We start from the raw sequence: 23,337 nt of genomic DNA on the forward strand, positions 1-23,337 counted from the left end.
ACACAGGGATATTGCTGCTTGGCCAGCAGGTGGATTTCCTCAGTTTTTCCACCTGCCAGTCTGACACTGCTGTTATTCATCCGTCCCAATATTAACCTCCCTGGCGGTCTATTAGGAACCGCCAGGGGGCAGCGCAACACTTTTTTTTTTATATTTCATGTAGCGAGCCTATGGCTCGCTACATGATAGCCGCTGTACAGCGGCATCCCCCCCGCCTGCTTCGATCGCCTCCGGCGATCTTTGATCAGGAAGCTCAGCTCGGGCTTACCGCCAGGGAGGTTAACAATATATAAATTGCGTTCACCAACGTTAGTGGCTGATTTATCAACAGATCAGCAATTCAAGCTTTGGCACAAACTCCACTCCGATCCTCCTCACTTTCCAAATTAGTATTATCTAATGAACAAACATAGAAAAAGGGGGGTCATAGCGTAATCCAACAGCTCTCATTTCACCACATACCCCTTTGTGAACACTGTGCTCCACTGCAAGAGCATGTGCCTTCACCCACATGTGTAAAAAGGTCCAGGCTCACCAGATTCAGTCGCTGATCGATGATCACAGAATAGCCCTCCGCACTTAGTATGGGCGGTAGGGCAAAGTTTCAGGCACAGGAGGCTGGGAGACGCTGGTTACATGTGATGGTGAGGAGAGGACGTACAGTAATTTTTATGATATGCGCATATTAAATATTTTAAATGTGAGTGCACTACTGCTTTTTAATGTTTTACAATAAACGGTATTACCCTATGAGAAGCCTTTTTAGTTTGAAGGTGCTCGATCGTGTGTTAGTGTCTAAGAGCTCAGAAGATCAAAGTGCTGGTAGTTAAATTCAGCGCATACTAAGTGCGGAGAGCTGGTCTGTGATCGGTCAGCAACCGAATATGGCTATCACACAATATTGAGATCGAAAGACTTTTTATGTAGTATATGAAATTAGGCATGCATGAAGAAAGGGCACCAGGACAAAAGGGCCCGACTGTATAACGAAATGTTATAACGATAAACCTCATTGACAAACTTGGTTAACAATAAATACCATTTTAAAACAGATGGGAAATTGTAATGAAAAGATATTGACGTTAAAAATCTTTACCTCATTCAACAACACAGCTTAACCCAACCCTACTCTCACACAGAACCTGGTGATGCCTAAAACTAACCACTCCCCTGGTGGCACCTAACCCTAACCACCTCCCCGTTAGTGCCTAACCCTAACCATCCCCCCCCCCCCCGATGGTGCCTAACCCTAACCCCCCGGTGTTGCCTAAAACTAACTGCCGTTCGGGTGGTGCCTATTGCCTAACCCTAACCACTCCCCATGGTGGTGCCTAACCCTAACCACTCCCTCTGCAGAAACACTCTTTTACACATAGAAACGATAATATCTGTGATAACGTAAAATCTGTATATATACACAAAATAATATGATAAAAACTATAATGTTGCAAGCTTCTAAAACGACAACATACTTCAAAAACTTTAATGTTTAAGTTTATGGCGGCATCCTTTTCATCCACCCTCAGCCGCGGCCCTTTATTCTTGCTTCCGAAATTTGCATGTGCGTGTATTCAAAGTATGTGAAAGAAAAATGGTAACCAAAATCTTAAAGGGAATATCCAGGCAAAAAAAATAAATGAGATTCACTTACCTGGGGCTTCTACCAGCCCCATGCAGCCACCCTGTGCCCTCGTAGTCACTCACTGCTGCTCCAGTCCCCCGCTGTCAGCTTGCCGACCTCAGAGGTCAGGGGCCGCATTGCGTAAATTTTTACGCATTCCCGCTAGTGCAGGAACAGTAACATACATTTTTACACGTTAGTGGTTCCATGCGTAAATTTTTACGCATGGAACCACTAACGCGTAAAAATGTATGTGTTACTGTTCCTGCACTAGCGGGAATGCGTAAAAATGTACGCAAGTGGCCCGCCGACCTCCGAGGTCGGCAAGCTGACAGTGGGGGACTGGAGCAGCAGTGAGTGACTACGAGGGCACAGGATGGCTGCATGGGGCTGGTAGAAGCCCCAGGTAAGTGAAACTCATTTATTTTTTTGCCTGGATATTCCCTTTAAAGAGGAGCTGTTAGGTATAGGGTCTCAGAGAAAATAAACACATATATCAGTAGCTAAAGATTGGCTGTACTTACATTACATATGCATTTCACTGTCCACGTTTGTACTTCACAGAATTTGTATATAGTATATGCAGAGATTGATGCTCCTGACAGCTCATGGCAGGTTCCATGTTTGTCTGTCTCCTATGAAGCCAATTGTGTCGTCATGTCCTGCCTGCTTCCTGATCACAGAAAAGCTCGTATTGAATAACACTAGTGTGCAGTGAATATTAATTAGCCATGTGGCTAGGAACAATAGCGGACTACTGCAGTGTACTCTGCCCGGAGATTTATTAGTGCTGTGCGCTGGACTGAGTTACAAGCTGCTGAAACTTGATCCTGTAACTTCTCATTAGCAGCCGAGGGGAGGGCCCCAGAATGCTTTGCAGTATGGTATGCGGCTTGCGTCCTCTTAAGAGCTTGGGTCTAACAGCTTTGCTGATAAGCACACATCAAATGTAAGAGAGATTTTTAACTACAGTATTGCCTTTTTGGCTTCCTTCTAAACTGTTTAACACAGGAGAATAGAGGTTTAAATTAGCTTCTGCAGCCTGACAGTTACTCTTTAAGGAAGTTGTTCAAATGTTTTCTGTGTTATTTTAACCAGTTAATTTTTTGCCCGTACATTTTGAGGTGCATACCCGAAGGGAATAAACTTATAGTTAAGGCTTAGAAGTTTAAGAGCACATGGTACTATATATATATATATATAGATACTATACTATACTATAGGTAATATTAATAGGTAATATTAATATTTCACTGGCAATTTACTTCTGTTTGCAAGCTGTAACGAACAGGACACCTTGAAAATCGGTCAACTGACTCTGTGATTTTCTCGGGATATCTTCACACTGCAGAATGGTCATTCCTTCTGCAACAAGTGTGTTTTTCACAAGATTCTCATCATATTTGAAAATATGGTACTTCTGATCTCCAAGTGTGTAATAAGAACCATTTGTTGCTCCTATTAAGAACAGGTACCCTCCTGGTTTTAAAAGTGTTAACATCTTTTTCATGTTTCGTGTGTAGTCATCTTGATTTTGGCAGATCATATCCATAAACCAAGTGGTCATGATACAGTCAGCAGTTTGAACTCCTGTCAGATCTGCTAGAGATTCTGTCTCTGTGTCGAATTTCATAACCTTGCTAATGGTCGACTTCAGCTTCAACTCGTTTGCCTCGCTTTCGTCACTGGAAAAGAAGATTTCATTTAAGCGGGAAACACAGATGATACAAGTGCTACTTTAGCATACAACGATACAAGTCTTGTTCCATGAGAACTCACCCACTTCCATCTATCTCAATGGCATGTTGAGTTGCATGCTCCCATCTGAAAGCTCCACTATGATCGTTCAGCCATTTCATTATCTCCATGATGCACGGCTCATTGGTCCTCATCAAGATGATCTCTTGGAAGTATTTACAGGTAAAAAAGAGATGGTGGATATGTGAGCCAGCACTGAAGTCCATCAAGAGCTTTCCACCAATATGACCTGCAAAGAGTACGCAACACATCCAAGGAGAAAAGATCTGACAGTTATTTCTACCATTATTTCTACCATGTCCGTGCAGCAAAGTAAATGCATTACTGATGATGGTAAAAACAGGTCCATATGACCATATGGCAACCCTGCTTAAAGGACCACTGTCATGAAAATCTTAACATTTAAAATATATGTAAACACATACAAATAATAAGTATGTTTCTTCCAAAGTAAAATGAGACATATATTTTTTTTCTCCAATTTTGCTGTCACTTACAGTAAGTAGTAGAAATCTGACATTACCGACAGATTTTGGGTTAGTCCATCCATAGGGGATTCTCGGCATGGCCTTTATTCTTTATAAAGACACTCCCTGAAAAAGATGTATACAAAAAGCAGAGCAACAGCCATTCACTGAGTGCTTTTGAAAATGAAGAAACCGCTGAGAACCCCCATGAGTGGATGGGCTAGTCCAAAACCTGCCAGTTCTGTGAGATTTCTACTACTTACTGTAAGTGACAGCAACATAGGAGAAAGGTAATTTTTAAATTTCATTTTAATCTGTAAGAAACATACTTCTTATCTGTATATGCTTACAGGCATTTTAAATGTTAAGATTTTCCCGACAGTGCTCCTTTAACAAATATCTTTAAATCATGGAAAAGAGATTCTACAGAATCAGTCTCTACTTGGCCTAAGCCATATACCTTCAGTTTTCTACCACTTCGTACATTGCCTTTACACTAATGTTGGGTCCAAACAGTGGCCATGTGAGCCACTGTAGAGGGAGTTAATAGTGCTGACAGGGCAGAAAATTCTTTGGTAAGCAACATTGCCACAAAAGGTAAATGCTGATGATTCCCACACGGGATACACAGGGTCACCTAAAGCTGAACAGGAGCCCATGGTGCAGTAACGTAAAGTGTTTGGATGGTGTATAATCAATTGTGATTTATACTCACAAGGATGGGTTGCAGATCCCTGCAACTACTTCATAAGCCTGTGGTGAAATCATTGTCCCCACTCGGTTCTCCAGGGAAATTGGAAGCTGGATGGTCGCTCTCCTTGAAATCTTTATAGTTTTTAGGAAGAACCACAAAGCTAATACCACCTGTGGAGGTCTGAACTACAGTATATAGTACTAGGGTGGAGGTGCCTGTATATCAAATAACCCCCTGACTAAGGTTATTTATAGAAATAACTAATGAGCACAATAAATTAAATAAAAAAAGGTGATTTATTACCTACTAGCTGATGGCCCGGCGTTGCCCGGGTATGTATTTGGCTGGTTTTGCCTCAGCCCACTTTTTCTAACCCTTCCACACAATTATGCAATTATTCAGTGACCTAGTTTGTGAGCTTATCCTATATGTTATTCCAGGTAATGTACTATGTGTGCGCGAAATTTCATTCAAATCCATTCAGCCTTGTTTGCGTGATCGAGTAACAAACATCCAAACATCCAAACGTTCCCATCCTACTAATATAATAAATGGGAAATTTCGGATATTTGGATGTTTGGATGTTTGTTACTCGATCACGCAAAAATGGCTGAACGGATTTGAATGAAATTTGGCACACACATAGTACATTACCTGGAATAAAGTATAGGATACTTTTTATTCCCATAACCAAAAAGGGTTCTCAAACTTTGCACAATTGGTTATTGGGTGACTGGGATTAATTTTCAGAAAGGTGAGTGGAGTCTAAAAAAGCCAATCAAAATTAATCTATTGATCTTCAAGGGGAATATTTACATTGCTGCCATTCTTGCACTATTAATGGCACAAGCCTCAAACCTGGTACAGTTGATCATTGGGTGACTAGGGTTCAATTTCAGAAAGGGGGAGGAGCCACAAACAGCCAATTAGATTTGTTTCATTTCAATGCAAATTATTGATGCCAAACACCGCAAAGATCACAAACTTGGTAATTGATTAATTGTGTGTTATGGTTAGAAAAGCAGGCACAGCCAACACCAACCAAATACATAAACGGGCAATGCCGAGTCATAATACAAATTTTACTGGGAAAATGTAAACAGCAGCCATTCTTACACTGTTAATGGTAGGGTTCTCAAACTTTGCACAGTTGGTTACTGGGTGACTGGGGTTAATATTCAGAAAGGTGGGTGGAGCCTACAAAAGGCAATCAAAAAATACCTATTGATTTTTAAGGGGAATATTTCATTGCTGTCATTCTTGCACTGTTAATGGTACAAGCCTCAAACCTGGTACAGTTGATCATTGCGTGACTGGGGTTTACATTCATAAAACAGGGTGGAGCCACACACAGCCAATATGATTTGCCTCATTTTAATGCAGGTTATTGATGCCAAAGACCGCAAAGCTCACAAACTTGGTCATTGAGTAATTGATTAATTGTGTGTTAGGGCTAGGAAAAGTGGGCGCAGCCAACACCAGCCAAATACATAGTCGGGCAATGCCGGGTCATCAGTAGGCGGAGACAAATGCAAATTTCACTGAGAAAATGTAAACTGCAGCAATTCTTACACTTTTAATGGTAGGGTTCTCAAACTTTGCACAATTGGTCACTGGGTGACTGGGATTAATATTCAGAGAAGTGGGTGGAGCCTACAAAAGCCAATTAAAATTCACCTATTGATTTTCAAGGGGAATATGTAATTGCTACCATTCTTGCACTGTTAATGGCACAAGCCTTAAACCTGGTACAGTTGGTCATTGGGTGACTGGGGTTCAAATTCAGACAAAGGGGTGGAGCCACAAACAGCCAATTACATTTGTTTAATCTCAATGCAAATTATTGATGCCAAAGACCGTAAAGCTCACAAACGTGGTTATTGAGTAATTGTGTGTTAGGGTTAGAAAAAGTAGGTGGAGCCAACACCAGCCAAATACATACCTGAACAATGTTAGGAAATAAGTTGGTGGAGAAAAATACAAATTTCATTGCGCAAATGTAAACTGCAGCTATTCTTACACTGTTAATGGTAGGGTTCTCAAACTTTGCACAGTTGGTCACTGGGTGACTGGGATTAATATTCAGAAAAGTGGGTGGAGCCTTTAAAAGCCAATCAAAATCTACCTATTGATTTTTAAGGAGAATATTTGATTGCTGCCATTCTTGCACTGTTAATCACCTGTACCTGGTACAGTTGGCCATTGGGTGATTGGGGTTCAAATTCAGAAAAGGGGTGGAGCCACATCCAATCAGATTAATTTTATTTCATTGCAAATTATTGATGCCAAAAACCGCAAAACTCACATACTTGGTCATTAAGTAATTGTGTGTTAGGGTTAGGAAAAGTGGGCAGAGCCAACACTAGCCAAATATATACGCCGGGCGTCCAGCTAGTAATAATAATAATACGTGCATGGCGGAGTGGGATGCATGCCCAAAGTCCCGGGGAAATCCAGATTTGACGCAAAGCAGCGTTTTAAGGGCAGAAATCACATTGAATGCTAAATTGCAGGCCTAAAGTGCTTCCAAACATCTTGCATGGGTATACATCAATCAGGGAGTGTAATTAGAGTTCTGCTTCACACTGACACACCAAACTCACTGTGTAATGCACCGCAAACAGCTGTTTGCGTAGTGACGACCGTGCTGGACTGGTGCGCACCGTGGCCAGAGTGTAGGCCGTGGCGTTTTTCAAGCCCATATGGTCGCCGGGCTGTGGTAGCTCAATGATAGCACAACAGTGACTGTCCAGCTGATCAAATTTGGTCTGACCACAATGAAGCAACGACCTTATTATCTTTTGTGTGCCACCCCCACCCGAGACACTCAAATAGCCGGCGGTCATTGCTTCATTGTGATACGCAAGCCTCTTCACCGCGGCAAGGTAATGATCACGAAGGGGGATGGGCACATGTACATGCCTTTTATTTTTTTGTTGCAGCCGCCCGCAGTGCAGCCAGAAAAATTAGGCAGGCATGTACACGCACCAGAAAAATTAATGTAGCAGCCGCTGCTAGCAGCGGCCTTAAAAATTCAGGAATCTGCATAGAGTCCTGGACCCTGTTGGTGGTGGCGGAGAAGGCAAGCGGCCTGCAGGCAGAGATGCTGTGTGTGGGGACTGACTTAGTCTTCGGTCGTGCAGTAGCCCTCCGGGATCCATTCCTCATTCATTTTGATAAAGGTCAGGTACTGAACACTGTCGTGACTTAGGCGACTTCTCTTCTCAGTAACTATGCCTCCAGCTCCACTGAAGGTCCTTTCTGACAGGACGCTTGCGGCAGGGAAAGAGAGAAGTTGTATGGCAAATTGGGACAGCTCTGGCCACAGGTCAAGCCTGCGCAACCAGTAGTCCAAGGGTTCATTGTCGCTTTTCGCAGAGTCTACATCCACACTCAAGGCCAGGTAGTCGGCTACCTGCCGGTCCAGGCGTTGGTGGAGGGTGGATCCGGAAGGACTATGGCGAGGAGTTGGACTAAAGAACGTCCGCATGTCCAACATCACCCTGAGATCGCTGGAGCGTCCTGTCCTTGCCTGCGTGGACTTGGGAGGAGGAGGGTTACTGCCAGTGGTACCTTGATTGCGTTGTGCAGCCACATCACCCTTAAACGCATTGTAAAGCATCATCGACAGCTTGTTCTGCAAGTGCTGCATCCTTTCCGCCTTCTGTTGAGTTGTTAACAGGTCCGCCACTTTGTGCCTGTACCGAGGGTCTAGTAGCGTGGCCACCCAGTACAGGTCATTCGCCTTGAGTTTTTTTAACGGGGGTCCCTCAACAGGCTGGACAACATGAAAGAGGATATCTGCACAAAGCTGGATGCAGACGTACTCTCCATCTCCTTTTGCTCTTCCTCAGTGATGGGACGCAACTCCTCTTCCTCCCCCCAGCCACGAACAATAACACGGAAACGTCGAGCGGCAGAAGCCCCCTGTGACGGCTGCCGCGGTTGTTCTTCGGTCGCCTCTTCCTCCTCCACAGAAACACCTTCCTCATCATCACCATCATCAGAGTCTGACTCCTCTCCTTCCCCACACGACTCCCCTTCTACCTCCTCCTCCTCCCCCCTCTGCGCTGCCGCAAGTGTTGTGGGAACATCGGGTTCGGGTGTAAATGGCTCCCACGACTCCTGCTGCCGTAACTCTTCTCGTTCACGCTCCTCCACAGCTGTATCCACCACTCCACGCACGGCACGCTCCAGGAAGTAGGCATAGGGGATCAAGTCGCTGATGGTGCCCTCATCGTGACTCACCAGTTTGGTCACCTCCTCAAAGGGCTCCATGACCCTGCATGCATTTCGCATCAGTGTCCAGTTGTTGGGCCACAACATCCCCATCCTCCCAGATTGTGTCCTTGTACTGTAATGATACAGGTACTGGGTGACGGCTTTCTCCTGGTCTAGCAGGCGAGAGAACATCAGCAGGGTGGAATTCCAGCGAGTCGGGCTATCGCAAATCAGGCGTCTCACCGGCAAGTTGTTTCTACGCTGAATGTCCGCAAAGCGTGCCATGGCCTTGTAAGAGCGCCTGAAATGCCCACACAACTTCCTGGCCTGCTTCAGGACGTCCTCTAAGCCTGGGTACTTGGACACAAATCTTTGCACGACCAGATTAAGCACATGTGCCATGCAGGGTATGTGTGTCAGCTTTCCCAAATTCAACGCAGCAATGAGATTGCTGCCGTTGTCACACACCACGTTGCCGATCTCAAGCTTGTGCGGGGTCAGCCATTGCTCCACCTGTTTGTTAAGAGCAGCCAGGAGAGCTGCTCCAGTGTGACTCTCCGCTTTCAGGCAAGACATGTCTAACACTACGTGACACCGTCATACCTGGCATGCAGCATAGGCCCTGGCGTGCTGGGGCTGTGTAGCTGGAGAGGAGATCGCGGCACCAGCCAAGGAGGAGGAGGAGGATGACGACAGCGAAGTGGTGGTAGCAGGTGGAGAGGAGGTGGCTGGAGGCCTGCCTGCAAGCCGTGGAGGTGTGACAAGTCGGTCCGCTGTGCAGCCACGTACTCCCTGCTTGCTGCCATCGGTCACCAGGTTGACCCAATGGGCTGTGTATGTAATGTAGTGGCCCTGCCCGTGCTTGGCAGACCAGGCATCTGTGGTCAGGTGGACCCTTGACCCAACGTTGTGTGCCAGAGATGACACCACTTGCCTCTCAACTGCACGGTACAGTTTGGGTATGGCCTTTTGTGAAAAATAATTGCGGCCTGGTATCTTCCACTGCGGTGTACCAATGGCCACAAACTTACGGAAAGCCTCCGACTCCACCAGCTTGTATGGTAATAACTGGCGAGCTAATAGTTCCGCCACGCCAGCTGTCAGACGCCAGACAAGAGGGTGACTGGCAGACATTTGCTTCTTACGCTCAAATATTTCCTTCACGGACAGCTGGGTACTGCTGTGGGCAGAGGAGAAGGAACCGCTGAAGGGAAGAGGCGGTGTGGAGGAGGGTGGCTGTGAAGGTGCAAGGGAGAAAGTGGATGAAGACGATACACCTGAAGGAGGAAGAGGAGAAGGAGGGTGGCTTGTCTTTTGAGGGGTGCTGCTTTTCCTCAGGTGTTCTTGCCATAGCTGTTTGTGCCTTCTCTCCAGGTGCCTTCGTAAGGCACTTGTCCCTACGTGAGAGTTGGCCTTTCCACGGCTCAATTTTTGCTGGCAGAGACAACAGATGGCTTTGCTCCGATCTGAGACACACACGTGAAAAAATTTCCAAACCACTGAGCCCCCCTGGGGTGATGGCGCTACGGTGGCATCAGCAGCTGACGTTAAAGGGCATGTTGGCTGGCTGGCCATAGCTGGCGATACATGGCGCCGGACACTGCCCCCAGCTGTTTCTGAGGACGAGCTCCCTCTGCTTCTATCATGGAGTCGTCTACTCCTACTCCTCTCTGACTCCTCCTCTGAACTGTCCCCCTGGTCATCTCCTCTACCGGGAACATATGTGGTATCCTTGCGCTTTCCTCAGACACCTCCTCAACTGCACCAACTTCAGGTGGTTCATCATCCCCCTCCTCCATACTATCGCCACCTAACTCAGACGTATGAGGTGGTGTACCTGCGCCTTCTTGTTGTTGTTGCAGTAGTGGCTGGGAATCAGTGATTTCACCACCACCACCAAATAACTCCTGCGAAGTGTCAAATGCAGCGGATGTGGTGCTTGTTGTAGCGCTGGTGGCTGCGGGAGATGAGGTGTTCTGTGTTAAATACTCAAGCACCTCCTCACGATTTTGGGAAGTGATGGCACGTGCCTTCTTCTGAGCACTGTATTTTGGGCCAGGTCCGCACGAAATCACAGCAACACCACCTCGCACAAACCTGCCGGTGCCTGGTGGCCTTCCTCTGGGTCTGCCTCTACCTCTTCCTCTACCTGGTTTGTCCATTTTGTCCATCTCGGGGGGATGCTAGGTATATGCAGTGAGGTGGGTTCACTCAACACAACAGGTAGTTAGATGCAGTGAGGTGGCCAGGTGGGTTCACTCAACACAACAGGTAGTTAGATGCAGTGAGGTGGCCAGGTGGGTTCACTCAACACAACAGGTAGTTAGATGCAGTGAGCTGGGTTCACTCAACACAAAGCTAGGTATATGCAGTGATGAGGTGGGTTAAGTAAACACAACAGGTACTGGGGTATATGCAGTACTGGGTAGTACAATGTGCAGCTCCCTGTCACACACACAGGTAGTCACTGAATGTGCTGGGCTGCTGGCAGTGACACACCCATTATCAATTAGCAAGGCTGTGCATGCAACAAAAGTGTCAGTTTGACACACAGAAAAAAAAATATGTACAGGATGAGCTCTGAAAAGAGCTGTTGCTGTTGATGGGTGCAAAAGCAATAATAGTCAGTCAGGAGCAAGCAAAGCAGCCTAGAACCTAACTAATCTTTCCCTAGGAGAAAAAGTCTGCAGCAGCTGTCCCTTCCCTCTCTCTAGCAGGCACACGAGTGAGTGTAATGGCCGCCGGATCCTGCCTTATATAAGGGGAGGTGGGGCTCCAGGGCTTAGTGTAGCCTGAATGGCTACAATGTGCCTGCCAGTGGTGCTCAGCAGAGCTCGAATATTCGAGTAGCTCGAATATTCGAGCTCTTTTTCAGCTATTCGAGCTCGGTATTCGAGCTCCGAATAGCTGGAGCTATTCGAATGGGCTATCCGAGTACACTCGAATAGCCCATTCACTATTCGAGCTATTCGAGCAACCCGGCGCTATTCGAGCTCGGTACCGAGCTCGAATAGCGTCATAGCCCAGATTGATGTCCTTAGAGCCAATCAGAGGGCTCCCAGGCCCTCTGACGGCAGCCAATCACAGAGGGGGACCCTGGCCAGCCCCTACCCTATAAATAGCGGCCGCCATGTTCCGTTTCTCCGTGCTTGCCTGAGACTTGTACAGAGAGAGAGTTGCTCCTTTGTGCTTTGGCTTAGCAAGAGCTCTATTGTGGTCATTTACCTAGCGTTTTTGCTCACATACACCTCCTATACACACCTATATTGTTGTTAGTTATTTAGACATTGTATTTTAGTTAGTAGCTTGTGTGTTACATTAGAGACAGGCAGCTGCTGCAAGCTTACAGGTTTAGGCCTCAGGGGGGCCTTGCCTCTGTGGGCAGCTGTCCTCTGTTTATTTCTCTCATCTATACCAGTATTTCTGCTGTCCTTTACTAATAGTATTGTAGTTATACTGTACTAGGAGTAGGACACTCACTGACTGTCACTGTTTATAGGCTACTAGCTAGCTCCTGCGTGTGTGCACTCACTCACTGTCTGTGTGTACACACACTCTATTTCCTTCTGATTACTGATAGATTATTGTTAGTTAGTTGTACTTACTTACTACTTACTCTTACTGTACCCGTAGGGACACTCACTGTCACTGTTCATATAGGCTACTAGCTCCTGCGTGTGCGCACTGCACTCACTGTCTGAGTGTACACACACAACACACACTCTATTTCCTTCTGATCGCTGATTGATTATCGTAATTAGTTAGTTGTACTTACTGTTACTACTTACTCTTACTGTACTAGGAGTCTAGGACACTCAGTCACTGTCCATAGGCTACTAGCTCCTGCGTGCGTGCACTCACTGTCTGAGTGTACACACACCCACACTCCATTTCCTTCTGATCGCTGATTGATTATCGTAATTAGTTAGTTGTACTTACTGTTACTACTTACTCTTACTGTACTAGGAGTCTAGGACACTCAGTCACTGTCCATAGGCTACTAGCTCCTGCGTGCGTGCACTCACTGTCTGAGTGTACACACACCACCCACACTCCATTTCCTTCTGATCGCTGATTGATTATTGTAATTAGTTAGTTCTACTTACTGTTACTACTTACTCTTACTGTACTAGGAGTCTAGGACACTCAGTCACTGTGTTCATAGGCTACTAGCTCCTGCGTGCGTGCACTCACTGTCTGAGTGTACACACACCACCCACACTCCATTTCCTTCTGATCGCTGATTGATTATTGTAATTAGTTAGTTCTACTTACTGTTACTACTTACTCTTACTGTACTAGGAGTCTAGGACACTCAGTCACTGTGTTCATAGGCTACTAGCTCCTGCGTGCGTGCACTCACTGTCTGAGTGTACACACACTAAATTTACTTGTGATTACTACTGATTATTGTAACTGCTAGTTGTACTTCCTGACTGTTACTACTTACTTACTGTACTAGGGGACACTCACTCAGTCACCTCACCAACCAACCCACTCCATTAAAGTACCCCACTTTTCACCCGCCCTTTTAAAAAACTTTTGTCTATACGCCCAAAACATTGAAGATGTCTGGAAGTGGCAGCCAGCGCGGTTTGGGCAAGGGGAAGGGCAGCAAGGGAATCAGGAGGAGAGGGAGCAGCATTGTGGCAAGCCGCGGCCGCGGGCGCGCCACCATGCACAGTTCCGCAGCAGCAGCAGCAGCGTCAGTGGCTAACATTCCTCCCATAGCCACTGGCCGTGGACGCCTTGGGCGCCGCCCAGCAGGAGCATCTGCAACTCACGCTGCAGAGACACAGCAGCAGCAGCGTGTAGCACCTGCTCCCATTTTCCTCCAGCCGGGTCGGAAACGTCCCATTGAGGAAAAGGATGCAGACACTGTGGTGCAACTCATGACGGAGGATGAGCAGCCCGCCATCAGCTCTGCATCCGAGGCCTCCACCCTCACCACCACCACCACCACCACCACCACCCCTGTTCGCAGCAGCCGCCCAGCAGGGTCTGGGGAGGAGGCCAGTTCACCGTCACTCGCCGACCTGTCATTCAGCAGTCTTTTGACCCCAGGCATCATGAGTAAATTGTCTGCTGTTGTTGGCGATCTTGAGGAGGAGATGCTGATGGGCACTTTGGGGGATGAGGGATTGGACAGCAAGACTGTGGCGACAGTCAAGCAGCCCATCCATGCATCAGGAGAGGAGTTTGGGGGGTCCTCATCCCAGCAGGACATGTTTCAGGAGGGGGAGGATGATGATGACCCGGTGACAGACAGAGACTGGGTGCCACCACCTCCAGGGGATGTCGTCCTCAGCAGCTCTGAGGAGGAGGAGGAGGATGCGCTTGTGGGCCTTGCAAGGAGGCGCATCATTGCAAGCATTGGCAGCGTCCCACAGCCTGCTGGTGTCTCAGGCTCAGCAGCAGCAGCAGCAGCATCAGCCAGTACCACCACCAGCCGCACCCAAGCCCCCCCCCCCAACCACCACAGGGAGACAGGCAGCAGCGCTTCCATGCCGTAGGGGGAAGTTTCTGTCACCAATCTGGCGGTTTTTCACCATGCCCACTGTGTACAGCAAGTACGCCACTTGCAACCACTGTCAGCGGAAGTTGAGCAGAGGTGCAGACCCCTTAAAGTTCAGCACCAGCTCGCTCATCAACCACCTTGCGGCTAAACATTTCCACCAGCATGAGGAGTTCCAGAGGCTGAAGGCATCTGCTGCTGGCAGTGGCACCACACCCATCACTGCACAGCCTTCAGCAGCAGCAGCAGCAACAGCAGCCACCCGCCCTCCTGCTCCTCCAGCAGCACCAGCAGGAGTGCGGAAACGCACTGCTCCTCCCCCCTCTGCAACTCCTGCCGCCGACACTGAGGCCTGTTCTGGCAGCCAGTCCTCAGTGGCCTCCTCTGCTGTGTCTGCTGATTCCCGTGTCAGCAAAAGGCCACGCCAGAGCCTTTTGAGCGAGTCCTTCCAGGGGGTGGTTAGGGCTCTGCCTCCCAGCAGCCGTCGCGTGCGGCAGCTGAACGGCTTGCTGGCACGGGCCATGTGCTCCCAACTCCTGCCGTACACGCTCGTGCAGGAGGGGAGCGACATTCGTGCGCTGCTTGCTTGCGCAGCCCCAGACTGGCAGCTCCCCAGCAGACACTTCTTTGCCCGCAAGGCCATTCCTGCACTGCACCGCTTTGTGATGGCCAATGTGGAGCGAGGGCTGGAGCACGCGGTTGGTGAAAGGGTCCACGTCACCATGGACTCCTGGAGCAGCCGCTTCGGGACAGGCCGCTACCTGTCCTTCACTGTCCACTGGGTCAGCTTGGTGGAAGGGGGTGAGGATGGGAGAGCAGCAGCGGGCACAGCAGCAGCAGCAACACAGTGGGTGGTGCCACCCCGCAGGGTCAGGGGAACTGCAGCAGGTTCCTCCGATCCTCTGCCATCCTCTGGCACACCTGGCCAAACCCCCCGCCTCAGCAGCAGCGTGAAGGCCCGCCACTGCCAAGCGCTGCTGCACTTGGTCAGCCTTGGGAAGACCAAGCTGACGGCAACCCATGTGTTGGCCAAACTCCAGGAGCAGGAGAGGATTTGGCTGACCCCCAGAGGCCTCAGAGTCGGAGAGGTGGTGGCCGACAATGGGGCCAATCTGGTTGCCGCAATAGACAGGGGAAACCTGACCCACATCCCCTGTCTTGCCCACGTGCTGAACCTGGTGGTGCAGAAGTTCCTGCGCACCTACCAGGGGATGGGCGAACTGCTGGAAACGGCAAGGAATGTTGTGCGTCACTTCCGGCGCTCGGCTGCAGCCTGTGCGAGCCTGGAAGACGTGCAAAAGGAGCTGGATCTGCCACGCCATCGGCTGATCCTTGACGTTCCGACTCGCTGGAACTCCACCCTGGCGATGTTGGAGCGTCTGGTTGAACAGAGGCACGCTGTCAAACAGTACCTTGCCCTGGCCACTGTTTCCGCAGCTCAGAGAAGGGACAAGACCAGCAACATCCCGTCCATCGTCCCCGATGATGACTGGAGGCACATGCAGCAGGTGTGCTTAGTGCTGGCTCCCTTCCTGCAGGCCACAAACATGGTGAGCAGGGACCATGCTATGGTCTGCGAGTGGGTGCCCCTGGTTTCTCTGCTGAACAGGGCCCTCGATGCTTTGCTGGAACAGGGAGCGGCAGCCTTGGACCAGCAGGAGCGGCAACCAGCTGCGCAGTCCACCTCTGAGGGGGAGGAGGAGGAGGACTTGGTGGAGGTCCCTGACCTGGCTGCTGATGAGGGGGATCAGCACAGCGCAGCTGAGTTGGTGCGGGGGTGGAGAGAGGATGAGGCGGCAGAGGAGGAGGATGAGGACAGCACTGACGTCGATGTGCCAGCAGACGTGGCCCGCCTCTTCCCAATGGCAGCGCACATGCTGACGTGCCTGCGCAGGGACCCCAGGGTGATCCAGATGAAGCAGAGGGAGGACATCTGGATCAGCATGATGTTGGACCCACGCCTCAAGGGGAAGTTGAGCCAGTTCCTGCCGCCTGCAGGAGGAGACCCAGCGCAACAAATAAGGAGCTTGCAGCAGGCCCTTGTTGAGCGCTTGGAGGAAGCCTTCCCCCAGCCTTCCACCCCCACTGTCCAGCAGCCAGCACAGAGGCAGCAGCAGGTGCCTGCATCCAGCAGCAGCAAGCGCCCCACAGACCTGCTGTCTCTCAGCCACGAGCTCTACAGGACTGTAGAGGCTCCGGCAGCAGTGACTAGAGAGGAGATGCATGCAGCAGCATCCTCCTCCGGTCACAGCCAGCGCCTGACCCGCATGGTGGCTGACTACATGGGGTCGTACAGCGGGCTTGACAGCGATGCCCCTGTTGATCCCATGGAGTATTGGGTCAAGCGCATGGAGATCTGGAGCGAGCTGGCGCAGTACGCCCTGGAAGTGCTGTCCTGCCCCCCTTCCAGCGTGCTGTCCGAGCGCTGCTTCAGTGCAGCTGGTGGCGTGGTCACCGAGAAACGCTCACGTCTGTCTCACAAGTCTGTGGACAGACTGACGTTTCTCAAGATGAACCAGGCGTGGGTGGAAGGCGAGTTCCTGGCCCCTGTTGTCGGCGAGAGGGGGACATGAACTGGCTGCCGGAACCATCGTTAATGTGCCTTACCACCCTTTACCACCTCCTGGCTCCTGCTCACTAAGCCAGCCTGGTTCACTTTGACTATTACGTCGCCTGCAGCCACACATTTTACACCTACAGTGGGCTGCTGTGTACTGCCCTTCTGCTGTCTGTCTGTGTTTCCCACTGCCAGGGTACACAGAATTACCTTCTTCTGCTGCCACTCTGCCACCAGCTATTACGTCAAACAATAGCTATATTGGTTGCAAAACCAAAACCAAACAAACCATTAAAAAAAAAAAAGGTTTAATTTTTCTGAGGTGCCCGGGTTGAAAACTGTGTTGTTCCAGTTGTGTATTGGACACAATGTGGGCTGCACGACCGCTGTCTGGGACCTCCTGTTGTGTTTATTTACAGCCCTGGTATCACCGCTAGGTACCAGGGCTATTATGTCACGCTGCCTACCTGCTGCCACACTCACACTGCTCCTCCATACCTCCTCCTGCTGCTGCTGCTGCTGTCTGTCTGTGTTTCCCACTGCCAGGGTACACAGATGATTTACCTTCTGCTGCCACTCTGCCACCAGCTATTACGTCAAACAATAGCTGCTCGCCTACTCCTCCATTCCTCCTCCTCCTGCTGCTGCTGTCTGTCTGTGTTTCCCACTGCCAGGGTACACAGATGATTTACCTTCTGCTGCCACTCTGCCACCAGCTATTACGTCAAACAATAGCTGCTCGCCTACTCCTCCATTCCTCCTCCTGCTGCTGCTGTCTGTCTGTGTTTCCCACTGCCAGGGTACACAGATGATTTACCTTCTGCTGCCACTCTGCCACCAGCTATTACGTCAAACAATAGCTGCTCGCCTACTCCTCCATTCCTCCTCCTGCTGCTGCTGTCTGTCTGTGTTTCCCACTGCCAGGGTACACAGAATTACCTTCTTCTGCTGCCACTCTGCCACCAGCTATTACGTCAAACAATAGCTGCTCGCCTACTCCTCCATTCCTCCTCCTGCTGCTGCTGTCTGTCTGTGTTTCCCACTGCCAGGGTACACAGAATTACCTTCTTCTGCTGCCACTCTGCCACCAGCTATTACGTCAAACAATAGCTATATTGGTTGTAAAACCAAAAAACAAAAAACCATAAAAAAAAAAAGGTTTAATTTTTCTGAGGTGCCCGGGTTGAAAACTGTGTTGTCCCAGTTGTGTATTGGACACGATGTGGGCTGCACGACCGCTGTCTGGGACCTCCTGTTGTGTTTATTTACAGCCCTGGTATCACCGCTAGGTACCAGGGCTATTATGTCACGCTGCCTACCTGCTGCCACACTCACACTGCTCCTCCATACCTCCTCCTGCTGCTGCTGCTGCTGTCTGTCTGTGTTTCCCACTGCCAGGGTACACTACACAGATGATTTACCTTCTGCTGCCACTCTGCCACCAGCTATTACGTCAAACAATAGCTGCTCGCCTACTCCTCCATTCCTCCTGCTGCTGTTGCTGTCTGTCTGTGTTTCCCACTGCCAGGGTACACAGAATTACCTTCTGCTGCCACTCTGCCACCAGCTATTACGTCAAACAATAGCTATATTGGTTGCAAAACCAAAACCAAACAAACCATTAAAAAAAAAAAAAAAGGTTTATTTTTCTGAGGTGCCCGGGTTGAAAACTGTGTTGTCCCAGTTGTGTATTGGACACAATGTGGGCTGCACGACCGCTGTCTGGGACCTCCTGTTGTGTTTATTTACAGCCCTGGTATCACCGCTAGGTACCAGGGCTATTATGTCACGCTGCCTACCTGCTGCCACACTCACACTGCTCCTCCATACCTCCTCCTGCTGCTGCTGCTGCTGTCTGTCTGTGTTTCCCACTGCCAGGGTACACAGATGATTTACCTTCTGCTGCCACTCTGCCACCAGCTATTACGTCAAACAATAGCTGCTCACATTACTCCTCCATTCCTCCTGCTGCTGTTGCTGTCTGTCTGTGTTTCCCACTGCCAGGGTACACAGAATTACCTTCTGCTGCCACTCTGCCACCAGCTATTACGTCAAACAATAGCTATATTGGTTGCAAAACCAAAACCAAACAAACCATTAAAAAAAAAAAAAAAAGGTTTAATTTTTCTGAGGTGCCCGGGTTGAAAACTGTGTTGTCCCAGTTGTGTATTGGACACAATGTGGGCTGCACGACCGCTGTCTGGGACCTCCTGTTGTGTTTATTTACAGCCCTGGTATCACCGCTAGGTACCAGGGCTATTATGTCACGGCGAGCTGCCTGCCTCATTGACTGCCTGCTGCCACACACTCATCCTCCTCCTCCTGCTGCTGAATTTACCTCCTGCTGTCTTTGTGTTTCCACTGCCAGGGAGCACATACAATGGCGCTTCCAACATGCGTGCGCCCACCAGCTATTTGTTACGCTCAAAAATAGCTGCATTTCTTTAAAAAAAAAATTGAAAAGAGAAATACGTGAAGAAGAAGAAGACGATATTGAAAAAGAAGGAGAAGGAGAAGATGAAGATGAAGAAGAAGATGAAGAAGAAGATGAAGAAGATGATGAAGAAGATGAAAAAGAAGAAGAAGATGAAGAAGATGAAGAAGAAGAAGATGAAGAAGAAGAAGATGAAGATGAAGAAGAAGAAGAAGATGAAGAAGAAGAAGAAGATGAAGAAGATGAAGAAGAAGAAGAAGAAGAAGATGAAGAAGATGAAGAAGAAGAAGAAGAAGATGAAGAAGAAGAAGAAGATGAAGAAGAAGAAGATGAAGAAGATGAAGATGAAGAAGAAGAAGAAGATGAAGATGAAGAAGAAGAAGAAGATGAAGAAGATGAAGAAGATGAAGAAGAAGAAGATGATGAAGAAGAAGAAGAAGAAGATGATGAAGAAGAAGAAGAAGAAGAAGACAATATAGAAGAAGAAGAAGAAGATATAGAAGAAGAAGATCTAGAAGAAGAAGAAGAAAGATAAAGAAGAAGAAGAACAAGTATATACAGTAACACTACTGAACAAAATTAAGGACACAACTTCTCTTTCCACCTTTTTTTTTAAAGGAACATCCCCACATAATCACTTGCTGTTGTTACTTGGAAAAAAAGATGTTTCTTGCATCATTCACCCTCAAAACAAGTGTTGGAAGCTATTTAAGGCCAATTCGAATAGTCAGCTCGAATAGTGAGCTCGAATACCGACTCGAATAGTGAGCTCGAAGTCCGAGGTCGAATCGAATAGTAAAAATTATTCGACTCGAATATTCGACTGACCTCGAATAATTTACTATTCGAATTCGACCAAACTCGAATTTTAAAAAGGGGTATTTGAGCATCACTAGTGCCTGCTGACTGTGATGCAGAGGGTCAAAGCTGACCCTCATAGTGCATTATGGGGCGAATCGAACTTCCGCAAAAGTTTGCATGGTGCAGGCGAACGCGAACCCCCTAAGTTCGCCTGGAACCGCTCGCTACATCTCTACATCACAGTCAGCAGACACATGACAGCCAATCAGACTGCACCCCCCCCCCCCCCCCCCCCCTGTAAAAACAACGCAGTGTCAGGCCAATATCTCAATCTGCTGATCTTGCTATAGTGAGAGGAAGGGACAGTGCTTGCTGGAGATAGGGAAAGCGTAGTTAGGCTCTTGTAGCTTGCGCCTAGCTGCTATTTGTTGCTGAGAAGCACCACCCAAACAGTTCTTTTCAGAACTACTGTTATTGTGTGATCTGTTTTGTGTGTGTGTGTGTGTGTGTGTGTGTGTGTGTGTGTGTGTGTGTGTGTGTGTGTGTGTGTGTGTGTGTGTGTGTGTGTGTGCAGGGGCGTAACAATAGACCCTGCAAGGGATGCAGTCGCAGGGGGCCCCAGAAGCCACAGGGGGCCTTGTCCTGAGAAACTGACAACTAAGGGCACTGAGAGAAAAAACTTTCTGCTCTCTGTACAGTTAAAGACTAAAGACAGCATCTGCTCAATCACTGATAAAGAATCATACATAAAGTCTTGCAGTCAAAGATTTGTAGACAGTCTTTTTCACTGTTCAGTGGGGTCTTGTGTACAGCTCAGTTCTTCCACCAACCTCTCTACCTCCCCAAGTTCTGTGTCCTGTAGTGATGCATGAGGAGTCTGACCACGAAGTGAAACAGCTTTCTGCTCTCTGCACAATTGTTCTAAAGACTGCATCTGCTCAGCCACTGATCATACAAAGTTTTGTAGACAAAGATTTGTAGACAGTCCCTATTCAGTGTGCAGGAAGGGGGCGGGGGGGTTGGTTGGTGGGAGGGGGCCCCTTCCAAAGTTTCGCAGGGGGGCCCTGTGACTTCTAGTTACGCCCGTGTGTGTATGTGTGTGTGTGTGTGTGTGTGTGTGTGTGTGCATGCGTGCGTGCGTGTGTGTCCCACTGCACTGCATTATACAACCCTGCTGTGTGTTGCAGCTGCCCCTTGCAATTGCTAATTAATACTGTGCCAGCCACGGCCAGCACATTTACTGTATACTTCACTGGCATTGGACCTGTGTGTGTGACAGTCAGTGCCAGTTGCACGTTGTACTGTATTGTGTAAGACCATACCACCACCAGTCCACGCTGCAGTGCATACCTGTGTGTGACGGCAGTAGTATTATATACTACCAGCAGCAGTCACTGTATTTATTCATTTTCTCTGTACCTGCTTGTTTGTGAAAGCCGCACATTGAATTGTGTAAGACCATACCACCACCAGTCCACCATGGTGCGCACCAGTCCAGCACGGCCATCACTATACAAACAGCTATTTGCGGTGCGTTACACAGTGAGTTTGGTCTGCCAGTGTGAAGCAGTATGCTAATTACACCACCTGATCCATGTATACACACGCAAGATGTTTTCAAGCACTTTAAGCCTCCAATTTAGCAATGCAATGTGATTTCTGCCCTTTAAACCCTGCTGTGCGTCAAATCCAGGGACTTTGGGCATGTATCCCATTTCTCAATGCCCACATCCAGGTGTTAGACCCCTTGAAACATATTTCCCACCACTTTTGTGGCCAGAACCAGTGTTTGCAGTTTTTCAAGTTCGCCTGCCCATTGAAGTCTATTACAGTTCGCCGAGTTCGCAGGTTCGTGAACCCTTTGCGGATGTTCGCGAACCCGGTTCCCGAACCGAAAATCTGAGGTTCGCTCCATCTCTATTCTCATTTAGACCTTGTTTCCCCGTCATGGACCTGAGCAGTTTTGACATTTTAGCTATGTCCCTATTTAATCAGCAATAACTTTATCCCAAATTATGACACCTAAGTGAAATATATATCTTTTTTTTTTTTTTTTCAAGACAAACTAGGCTTTCATTATATGGTATTTTTTCTCTAGTACACTTTTGTTTTCTATGCATTTTAATGGGAAAAATAGGAAAAAATAGAAAAAAAATACATTATTTCTCAGTTTGACCAATTCCAGTTTAAAAATAAAAAGTGATACTGTAGATAAAAAACACAGATTTTGTTTGGCTATTTCTACCATCTATCACAAAACTTAGATTATTTTCCAATTTATGGTGATGATATTTGATTCTGAAAATAATGTTAGTGTGTACTTTTCACCATCATTTGAGAAAATAAAAGTATTGTTAATGGTTAAAATCAATCTTATTGGCTCAGGAAAAAGGGGACATATATTCCCCTTCACCATTTAGTGCTGCAGCAGATAGTGCCGGAGGTGGGCACAGGAGCAATGCCCAACCATGCACAGCTGTGCTTCAGCCACAAGATGTATATCTACGCCCTGGTAGCTTAGATGAAGTCACAGAGGATGTGGATATACTGTACTGGCGGATGAAGTGGTTAATAAAAAAAACATTGTTCTCAATATCATTAGTACACCTACCCTGCTTAAGTATAGCGTGCAGTTTCTTCATGGGTACAGTCAGCGCATCATCTTTAAATGCCATGTCAGGAGGATGATCAGAGAAGTAGGTTTCCAGCATTGCTCTGGGATCATGCTCATGCCTATGGTAGAGCCTATGGGATGTGGTGCTCATGTTGGATGTCAGACAGCTTCCTACTCAGTAAGTCGCAGTGTTCCTCCCGCCGGTAAGTCTGAACATTGGAAGGAACCAAAGCCACAGTTATATTCACATGGCTTGTCAACAATTCCAGTCATCACAAGCACATCATGTGTTCAGGATCTGATCGTGGGAACACAGCCGGATGTATAATTATCTGATCATTTGCCCAGCTGAAAAGGTACAACAAAAACAAACAAGGGAAAAAAAACGGGTATAGCATATTCATTATTCATCGAAAATATGAAAGTTGAGAAGCAATGGATCAATAGGACTTTAAAGCACCTCTGCAGCGAAAATCTTAAAATTTAAAATACATATAAACATATTCAAATAAGAAGTACTTTTCTTCCAGAGTAGATTCTTCCAGAGTAGAATGAGCCATAAAGTACTTTTCTCCTATGTTGCTGTCACATACAGTAAGTAGTAGAAATCTGACATTACCAACAGATTTTTGGACTAGCCCATCTTCTCATGGGG

General features: G+C 48.0%; 1 protein-coding gene across 1 annotated transcript; it reads right to left on the reverse strand.

Moving 5' to 3' along the window:
- Positions 1-2,051: 2,051 nt before the first annotated feature.
- LOC137523011 (indolethylamine N-methyltransferase-like) lies at positions 2,052-22,909 on the reverse strand. Its single transcript, XM_068243186.1, has 3 exons — positions 22,680-22,909; positions 3,401-3,608; positions 2,052-3,306 (listed from the first exon to the last, which is right to left on the reverse strand). Exons 1-3 carry the CDS (start codon positions 22,831-22,833, stop codon positions 2,883-2,885), a joined length of 786 nt encoding a protein of 261 aa, XP_068099287.1. The 5' UTR covers positions 22,834-22,909; the 3' UTR covers positions 2,052-2,882.
- Between the last annotated feature and the right edge of the window lie 428 nt (positions 22,910-23,337).

This window comes from Hyperolius riggenbachi, chromosome 6 (assembly GCF_040937935.1).
Source record: "Hyperolius riggenbachi isolate aHypRig1 chromosome 6, aHypRig1.pri, whole genome shotgun sequence".
Classification (NCBI taxonomy): domain Eukaryota; kingdom Metazoa; phylum Chordata; class Amphibia; order Anura; family Hyperoliidae; genus Hyperolius; species Hyperolius riggenbachi.